Consider the following 10,470-nt stretch of genomic DNA (forward strand, 5'->3'; position numbering starts at 1 on the left):
TAAATGATGAAAATATTCTAATTTAAGTGGGTTTTGATTGAAGTTTAGTACAGTGGGGTATGTGTGTTTTAGTTTAAATAATTGATGAGCAGTGTAAAGCATCTTTACATGAGATGGGGCCATTAGATAGCGAATGAGAAGTATAAAGTAGGAAGCTGACTCAGAAAAGAAAAGAGTTAGGAAGGAGATGGGTTGTCCATCATGGATATGGAAATTGGCACCATTTGCAGCAATGGTAGCAGTAGAATGCACAGATGTGGGTGTTTCAAGTATAAGTAAAGTAGCTTTAGCACATGGAATGAGCAAATATGTTTCTGTTGTTTATTACAATGCTCTTGCTACCTTCTTCCTTGCCCCTTTTTTCTTCTTCAACAGGAAAAAGAGAGCTCCCATCACTTTCTCCCTTCTTCTTACATTCTTCCTTCTTGCCTTAATCGGGTATGTATACATATTTACCCCTGCTTTTGCTTTAATTATAGAAATTTAATGGAAGATTAATCAATGTTGTATTGCAGGAGCAGTGGGCAGATAATATTTTTAGCTGCAGTGAAGTTGAGTTCTCCTACTCTTTCATCTGCCTTGGCCAATCTTATCCCCATTTTCACTTTCCTGCTTGCACTCCTTACCAGGATGGAAACTGTGGATTTGAGAAGATCAAGCAGCCAAGCAAAATGTTTGGGAGCCATAGTATCAGTAGCAGGAGCATTCATAGTTACTCTTTACAAAGGACCTGCACTTTTTCTCAATTCTGCAAAAGAGTCTCACCAGAAATCTGAATGGATTTTGGGAGGTTTACTTATGGTCATTGTTTGCCTTTTGTCTGCAACTTGGAATATTGCCCAGGTATGTATATATATTAATACATTATCAAAATTCATTATCATATACTATATGTTTTTATTCATGTGATGCGTTTAATTAATTACAGGGAGCCACAGTGAAGCAGTACCCAGAAAAAATCACAATAGTTTTCTTTTTCACCTTATTTATTACAATTCAGAGTGCAGTTTTCTCCTTTATTTTTGAAACAAATCCAAATGCATGGATACTCAACTCTCGGATTGAAATTGTTGCCATTCTCTTCACGGTAAGAAAGAAATTAATTTTAACTATAATGTTAATTAGTGTCAAGTCACACCTACCACAGACATTTTAAATAAAACAAATTTAGTTACCTTCATAATTCATATATTATAGGTAACATGTCGTTATTCTTGCAATAATGAGGTTTATTTATTTAATTATGCAAAAATTATATAATGAAATAGAAAAAGAATAGCTCATATGTCAATTGTTTGTACTTTTGTTTTGTTTTTAAGTTGGACCACTGATCATGATAATAATGTATATAAAGTTAGGAAAGGCTAATTAATAAATATTAAACATTGTTTGGCATGGAGATAATAATGAGAAATTTTATTATATTCAACTATTTTTTATTGGTCGGATGTACTATTTCGGAAGTATTCTATTTTTTTTTTCAGGGAGTATTTGGGAGTGTATTTCGAATAGGAATACACACATGGTGTTTGGAGGAAAGAGGAGCAGTATTTGTAGCAATGTTCAAGCCCTTAGGGATTGCTATTGCTCAATTCATCACTTTCATCTTCCTTGGCGACATCGTTTTTGTCGGCAGGTATCATTTCTCCTCGTCTATTTTAATTACATTCTAGAAATTATACTATGCTCTCGATTTTGTTAGTCATTGACTCATTTTTTTTTTTACTTTATCTTCATATTATAATTTTTTAATTTACATATTAAGATTTTAATCTTTTAATTTGATATATATACTAAATCTTTTATTACAAACGTGTGTATGACATGCATTTTTAAAAAGAGATTTGGTAATATATATAATGTAGTTTGTTATTTTTACAAACATAAAATCCATTAAACACAAAAGTCATGAACCTCAGTTAAGGTTGTGGGAAAAAACATGTCATTTCTCCCACAATAGCAAAAGGTTCCACATGCTTTGCAAGGTTATGGACACTCACATTTGTATTTGTCCTATCATATACAAAACAAAAACATTAAAAGTTGCAACAGACATACGATTAAAAAAAAAAACTAGAGCTTGGAAAGGGGAGAAGCCGGCCGAAAAATATTGTGAAAAGATTTTTTTCAAAATTTTCTATAACGTTCTCTGCATTATAAATATTTACTTATAAAAATAAAATTTAAAATATTTAAAAATTAATTATATATTATCAAATATTAAAAGAAAGTTAATTGGGGTGCTACTTGTCGCTGGGCAGGTCTAACCCGAGCCAGCAATCTTGATCACATGCATCTTAATGAGCATGTAGAATTTGCTCATTCACCGTTAGATCTAGGCTTATTAGAATCCTAAGGTGGAGATTCAAACCATCCTGAAGCTTAGATTTAATAAGCTTATATCTAACGATGAATAAGCAAATTCACTTGCTCATTAAGGTGCATGTGAAAATTCCTGCCCGAGCCAAAACCCCATGTGGCGCTCAAGTCTCGGTCAACCAACTCCTATCGAAGGAGGTCTATCCCCTTTAAGCGTCTCGTCGATGCAAATGTCAGTATTCCGTTTCGGAGGGTCTTTCAGTGATTAAACCTCGACACACACTATGGGATCGTTGGGCCTACAGTCTCCATAGAGTTCCCTTTTATGGAGAGAGAGAGAGATATGTCTCCCTTCACAAAGGACGTATACTCAACTCTCCTGTTCCTAGTAGATCACTTAAGCCCGTTCCGATTACTGGTCTAGGAGGTGGCGGAGATCCAATGTCAAGGTAGTTCCTGTCCCCTATAGTGTTCCTTATACCAACTCCGCTTCTTCCATCAGCTTCCGTTGATATGTCCCATTCGCTACTCCATGTTGAAGCCTTCTCGTAGCTTTACTAATGCTTGGGGTTCAATTTGTCTATGGCCGAACTTCCCCCTTTACATCCTCCCCCACTTAGAGGATCAACGTCCCCGTTGATCGGGCTCGTCTCATCTTGTGAGAGATTCACTTTCTACTCGAATGCTACTGAGGCTCCAGCAAGCTGTCAGCATTCTTGTTTCTAACTGATCTCCGCTTGCACTTAAACTCTACTTGAGTTTCCACGTTGTTTGCTTGTCACTAGAGATGGTTTCAACTTCAACCATCATTCCGTTGTTTATGTAGTCTGCAACTTGAACGTCTTTGACCGGAGAACTTTTCTTGCGTTGCAATTGTAAACTCCATTCCTTGATAATGGCAAAAGTATTTTTCAAAGGTTTTGAAATTTCGAAAAATTCTTTTCTATCATCTCGGGTCTCCCATCCAAGTACTCTTTCTCTAAGGATCTTCCTCCGAGTATTCTTTCCTTAAGGATCTTCCTCCGAGTCTTCTTACTCTTCTATAATATACCATAATATATATTAATATACCATAAGAGGGGGGGGGGGGGGGTCCATATAGGACCTATTTTTCCCTTATGTACGCTCCCCCACTTGAGGTCCTACGTCCCCGTTGAGCGGGAGAAAGGTTTGGAACGTCCACGAAGGCTATTGATATCGATGAGCCAAATAAAAACTCGCTTATATTTGCTTCAATTTCTACCTGTTCACCTTCATTGTTCTTGATCCTTTCCTTTCTTTCCAATTTGCATCTTGCAAAAAGGACAAAAAGGAAAGCCACAATATCCGTAATATGAAAATGTGAATGTTGGTAGCCGAATACTTTTAAGGTAAGCCTACCAACATTCATAATGGAAGCAAAATATCAAGACAATAATATTGTCGTTATTATTCACAAAAGAAAGATAAAAACTCTTAGACGATTTATCTAAGTATTTAAATATAAATGTACTGCAATATGGATGTTGATACACCCACTGTTTAACCAACATCCACTCGTCATCTGTAATGGCTAAGGAGGAAACACAAGGTAAGTTTGGACTTGTCTACCAACAGTTCAAACTTTGCTTCATTTCTGCCTCCTTTTGTATCAGACTTTTCCCTCGATTGTCACCATTGGGTTGCTTCGCCTCCTCCATCGAGATGAGTTCGAAGTTGAAGTTGAAACCCAAAACTAAAAACCATGGGGTTTTTCCATCGATGGTTTTGAAACCTGCCTCCGTCACATTAGATCAAACTCTTGTTTTTGCCAATCTTTGCCTTCATAGGATCTGATAGGATCTATTGCTTGTCTCACTTTTTAGCTCACTATTAGAACGCCACTTATTTGGTTGGATGTCCACAGTTTGCTACACCCTTTGCTTGCTAACTTGTTAATCGTCAATCTCGTTTGCCCAAAATGCTCATCTGACTCGGCTTTTCAAAATCAAAAGAGCGATTAGTTTTAACAAATTAATGGATTTTGAATCACCTGTCACTATTTTGATTCGCCTTGGTTTATGCTTGCACCAATGTTTTGCTCTGTTTGTTCACACATCTTTCATTCCTCATAGTATGATCATCACACTTTTTGCTGTTGAGACTCCTCACTTTTCTCAATCTTATTGGAGTTTAAATACCTGTACAAAACACGTTCTTTTTGTACATGAGTTGTTTTGGACGTCCCCTCCACAAAGCTCATTACGAACAAGGATAAAACCTATGAATTATTTCAGGCGTCCCCTCAATACATTCATAGTATGATAAATGTTCATCTCCACACAAGGAGGTCTTCATGGGTATCTACGATCCTGGGTTACCGCAACCCAAAATATCATCAATTTCATAATGGCCTCTGCCAGAATATTTCTCAAGTAATCACGACCTTCTTTTCTCTTTTTTTTTTTTGCATTAACGGGTAACCACAATGTTTGTTCATTCTCATCTCATGACCATCTATGGATCAGATGACAATTTTGCAATGTTATTCGACGACCTTCTTTGGTCAAATGAATCTTCCGTAATTTTTATCTCCATAAGACCTTGTATGGCCAAAGAACTATTCCGCTAGGTTTTTCCTACCCGATATTTGCAATTACATCCGATGTCTATATCCTTTGCCATGATAGATTAGGCCAGCATGCCTAAAAATTCCCATAATTTTCCTTGTACGGGTTCGTTTCCATACGATGGACAATGTCCATGTAATATGAAGGTAACTCGATAATGAGTTTCCCTCGACTTCTAAGAAGGTACACGCAATTTTCCGCTGAATCCTAATAGGACGGAATTCGGATTATGCTCGTATAAGCCTGCATCGCCAAACAAGAATTCAATAGTCCATTCATGTCCTTCCTTCTAAGCCCTCAAATTCCGCTTGGATTTTCTCGACTAATGGAAGAGGACAAATAATGTCTAACCGAATTAGAATGATTCAAGCACAAACTACGCCTCGATAATTTGGCTATGACAACCACCAATTTGATAGATCACCACTATGCTACTTCACATGAGTGTTGGATTCCAAATATCAACTACGAATTCTCCCTCCTTAAAAGGATTGGATCACGTAAAATTCCATCGCCTATAATCATATGAGAGTATGCATTCACTTTCTAGCATTCACATGCATTCGAAATCACAGTTCCTATTTGCTATTTCTGCACTTCCACATACTGGGTAAAGTCTCGCAACAATGGTCCTGGTAAACCACAAGCTTTAATCAAACCGAAAAGTATCACAAAATATTTTTAGGAAAAACATCGTAAATTTCCATCCGTCAATTCGTTGGGGGAAATTTAGGATCTTTAGTATCCCTAGCCCACATCTCGAAGGACTCGCTTAGTTAAAGCATTGCTTGCTCATACCATAAAGAACTCGGTTAGTTAAAGCAACTTTGGATCACACCACGAAGAACTCGCTTAATTAAAGCACTGTTGGCTCACACTACGAAGAACTTGCTTAGTTAAAACTTGCACGCTCACACTACGAAGAACTCGTTTAGTTAAAACTTACTTGTCCACCTCACAAAGGTCTTGCTTAGTTAAGAGACTACCGCATACTTCGCATGACCTTTGCTTAGTTTAGTCTCTAATACCAAATGTCACGGGCCCAGGTCTAAGTGAGGTCAAAACCCCATGTGGCGCCTCGACATTCCCTAAGTCTCGGCCAACCAACTCCTATCGAAAGGGTCTATCCCTTTTAAGCGTCTCGTTAATGCATATGTCGGTATTCCGTTCCTAAAGATCTCCCTGTGATGTTCTCCATGCTCTTCTATGGATTTGGTTCCAAGGTTTCCACCATCGGACCGTTTTCATGGGCTGCCAGATTGTTTTTATCACAATTACAACAAACACGTAAAGGATCATTTGTTATAGGGACAATAATTTCAAATTGTAAAAGGATTTTACATGGGCTTTTAGATGTCGAAGTTTTTTTTTCTTAGGAGATCTGAGAATGAGGTAGCTCATTTTGTTGCTAGAATGATTGTCAACACTTTTGGTGGAGAAATTTTAGCTCCATCTCCTGTTTTTTTATATGTGTAATCAGCATCTTACTATTATTTATTCTTAATGTAATGACCTGGTGCGGAGTGGGTGGCACCGGGGTAGAAAGCCTGAGCAAGGAGCGGTCCTAAGGGACGGCGATGGGGACATGAATGAACTGAATCCCACATCGGAAATGGAGAGGGAGTGATTGGGGCTTATTATTATGGAATGAATCCAATACATGTAGACGCGTTTTAAAGCCGTGAGGCCCAATGTGTTGGAATTGGGCCAGAGCGGACAATATCTACATGGTATTGGACCAGTGTGTTACAATTGGTATCAGAGCTGCTCCACGTACGATGTGTGGTTCGGGGACGAACCAGACGGAAGCTGGTGGGCCTGTAACTATCCGGTCCGGAGTAGGTGGCGCTGGGGTAGAAAGTCTGAGCAAGGAGCGGCCTTAAGGGATGGCGATGGGGACAAGAATGAACTGAATCCCACATCAGAAATGGAGAGGGAGTGATTGGGGCTTATTAGTAAGGAATGAATCCAATACATGTAACGCGTTTTAAAGCCGTGAGACCCAAGGTGTTGGATTTGAGCTAGAGCAGACAATATCTACATGGTATTGGGCAGGGTGTTACGCTTAATGAATTTGCTTGTCGCTTAAAAAAAATATTTGATGAACCTCACTTCATCAGTATTGAAAAGGTCCAAGAGAACAACATCATCCTAATCGGAGGAATAAAAAAGCTTCAAACTTGAAATTGAAACTTGCTTAAGAGAGTTAGGAAGGACTGATTCAATGCATGGGTGAGATGAGTAACGCAACCAATTTTCCATACCAATGCGAACAAAGGTCCCATTACTTATTTTCCACCTTTATTCCTGAAGTAAACTGTCACGTGCATCCAATATCCATCCCCATCATAGGCCTAGTCAAATGCCTAATGCGCTTGTAGAAAAGGTCTAGGGGAAACTAGTCATTTTACCGCTTTTCTGGACTAGGCGAGATAAGAAAAGTCACGGGGTATGTGGGATGACAAGCATCGGGGCGGAGGCAACCAGACAACACGCAAGTAACTTTGGGTTAAAGTGAGTGTCCTCCCTATAGTGTGTCCTATATCGAATGGCAAGACTGAATGCTTATATGTTCCATCTACTACTAGTTCACAATAGAAGCTACATAGGTCCAATTAGAACCGAACTTTGTGGGTGGACTCTATCGGGCCTACAACTTGACCTTAAGCCAATTAGAACCAAACTTTGTGGGTCCATGACAGATTGCATAATGGTAGGGTCAAATGAAGAGGTTGTAGTGACTATAGTTCAAGTCAAGCAAAGGGTAGAAGAGGCTGATCCAAGTCAAGAGATGTCTTAGTCGAAATCAACGGCATGCTGACAAAATGTGAATTTTCCGTAACTGATACCTTAAAGAGGTTCAAGGAGATGGAAATTATATATATAATTTGTACCATTAAATTATTAACCATGAAGGAAATTTATAATGAGAAAAAAAAATATGAATTAGAATTGTTATCAGAGTGAGATTTTTCATCCTCATTGGGATCTATATCGATGGAGATGAAAAATCCCGAAAAATTTATCCACACACGGAGATGGAAAACATACTTTTCCTCGAAGTTGGGAACGAGAAATATCATCTCCGTCTCGTAGGTTCTCAGTCCTTGTAGAGATCTCTAAAATTATTAATAAAACTATATTTATATTACTTTTTATACTTTATAAATTTAATAATAGCACTAGTAAAAAATTTATACATTATGTATACCTAATTAAAATGATGAATTATCATAAGTATAATTATTTTATAAATTTAATATTTATTTAACAATTATTTTTATTTAATATTTAAAATAAAGGTAGAATCATGGAAAAAAATTTCTTCCCTCATATGTGGGGACATGAACCATTCCCCTTTTACGAACTTACATGGAATTGGTATACTTTGTCTCTTGTCCCCTAAAGTAGGGAACCATTCTTTTTTAAAGCTTTGATATAACATCAAAGTCTCTTAGATCAAGTGGTCGATGGTTTAAAGATAACCTTATTTATGATGATGTTGAAAATGTGTTGTATACACTCCAAGCTTTGGCGATATTTGTACACAGGTGTGTCAAATATTAATAATAAAAACTATCATTGGAATGTATACGAAGAAAAAGGTAAAAGATTGATGGCCATATGATGTTTAAATGTGTTGATTGCAGTGTGATGGGGTCAGTAATAATAGCAATTGGATTTTATAGCGTAATTTGGGGACAAATGCAAGAGAAGAAGCAAATGCCTAATTCATCCATCCTAAAAGCCCCTCTTCTTCATCCAACTAATTCTAACTTATGATGCTTAATTACTTTTTTATTCCTGATAATCACATGCCTTTACTTAAGAAACAATTCACTATAATTTTATAATTTTATGGAGATATATAATGCAAAATTATAACTTCTCATGTTGATTTCTCATAGTATATTTCACTGAAATTGAGCAGTTTTCATACTTTACTAAACTTTGATTTGTTTGGTTTGGCTTTTAATTATTGTTTTTCTTCGATCTGTAAACTAAATGGCTAGAATTTTATGTTTTTTTTTTAATTTCTTAATTTCATTTGAAGATGAAATATTTTAAGTTTGACGAAATATTTAGATTTTAATTTTTGTTATCATCCAACACGAATAGAACACGAGATGATTTTTTTGACTTTTTTTGTCTAGCAACGACAGATTTAAAAGCTGAAGATATTATAGAAGGTGGATATACCGTGGAATTATAATTGCACGTCTTAATCTAAAAGTTAACTAACAATACATGGAAGTTCCTATGCAACCCATATCTAAGTAACAAAATCTTATACTCGATTTCAATTTGAAAAGGAGACCTTAATTAGCTTTTATTTTCTAATGTTCTACCCTACAAGAGTATCATCAAGGATTTGTAATGGCTTTGGATGTACTATTCAAAGCCAATTAGTTCCATTCATAAATGAGATCTAAGATTATATAATTAATTATTATTAAACAATAAATTATTAATAATAAACAACATTAAATATTCAACACATAAGTAGTAATAATAATAATATCCAAATAACTTCAAAAACTAACTAATAAAGTTTGTTAAAATGCTATTAACTAATTAATAGCAATTATTTTGACTGAGATCAACATATTGACCTTTTTATATAAATCCATCAGAAATCAAACAAATTCTCATTTATACCACAATGCAAACAAAAGTTTTATATGTTTCAATGTCGTACAAGATAGGCCCACATGAGTTGTGACTCGTAAAGTGCTCGACCATTTCATAATTTTATTATGGCTCATCCATAATGGTTTTGGCTTTCAAATCATTATGAAATTATCAAGTGCCTTAACACTTTTGTTGGATGAGTTCCTTCAAAATATTGAAGAGATTTTCCTATGGCGGGAAATTTTGGCCCAAATGCATTATTGCATCAACTTTTGCATTTTAATCACGTGAAACACTATTAGTTTCAACTCGTGTCATCTTAGCTCAAAATCTCTAATAATAACTTTTGCTTTAAATGTAATAGGAATATTCTCAAAACCATTGGCGGAGTCACAAATGTTCTCACTTAAGTACTAATCTTCTTAGTCGATCATTGCCTTTTTGATAGAAATTTTCTATACATTCAAAGCCACATATTATTTAAAAAAATTCAAAAGCCTTTGCAAACAATAGCTTTTATGCAGCTGAGACGAACATATAATCTATAGAAAAACGTGGCCATCAACGATATATCAAACTTAGTGAAGTTTGAGATTTATTATATCAACGTATGATATTTTATTACACTTTAAAATTTTAATTTCCTTTCTTAAAATTTTGTACCCTAGCTAACTTTTAAGAAATTGAGCAATACACCAATTCGAATTAAAATTTTATAATTATCGTAACATATTAAAAATAATTAAAAATATTAATGTACGGTATACAAATATCTTTAATTGATAAAAACATATTTATTCAATTGAAGTTTTAATAAAATTGCTCCCAATTTTTTTTGAGGGAATTTTAAAAACAATTTTCATAATTTCTAGGTACTTAAAATATTGTCTATAATGTTTAAATACTGTTAGAATATTTAGAAAATAAACAA

General features: G+C 35.5%; 1 protein-coding gene across 1 annotated transcript; it reads left to right on the forward strand.

Moving 5' to 3' along the window:
- The first annotated feature begins 105 nt into the window (after positions 1-105).
- LOC136233228 (WAT1-related protein At5g40240-like) lies at positions 106-8,857 on the forward strand. The gene is made up of 5 exons (XM_066022844.1): positions 106-438; positions 516-843; positions 929-1,087; positions 1,485-1,636; positions 8,558-8,857. The coding sequence occupies exons 1-5, from the start codon at positions 188-190 to the stop codon at positions 8,688-8,690; spliced, it is 1,023 nt and encodes a 340-aa protein (XP_065878916.1). The 5' UTR covers positions 106-187; the 3' UTR covers positions 8,691-8,857.
- The last annotated feature ends 1,613 nt before the right edge of the window (positions 8,858-10,470 follow it).

Source organism: Euphorbia lathyris, chromosome 6, assembly GCF_963576675.1.
Source record: "Euphorbia lathyris chromosome 6, ddEupLath1.1, whole genome shotgun sequence".
Lineage (NCBI taxonomy): Eukaryota > Viridiplantae > Streptophyta > Magnoliopsida > Malpighiales > Euphorbiaceae > Euphorbia > Euphorbia lathyris.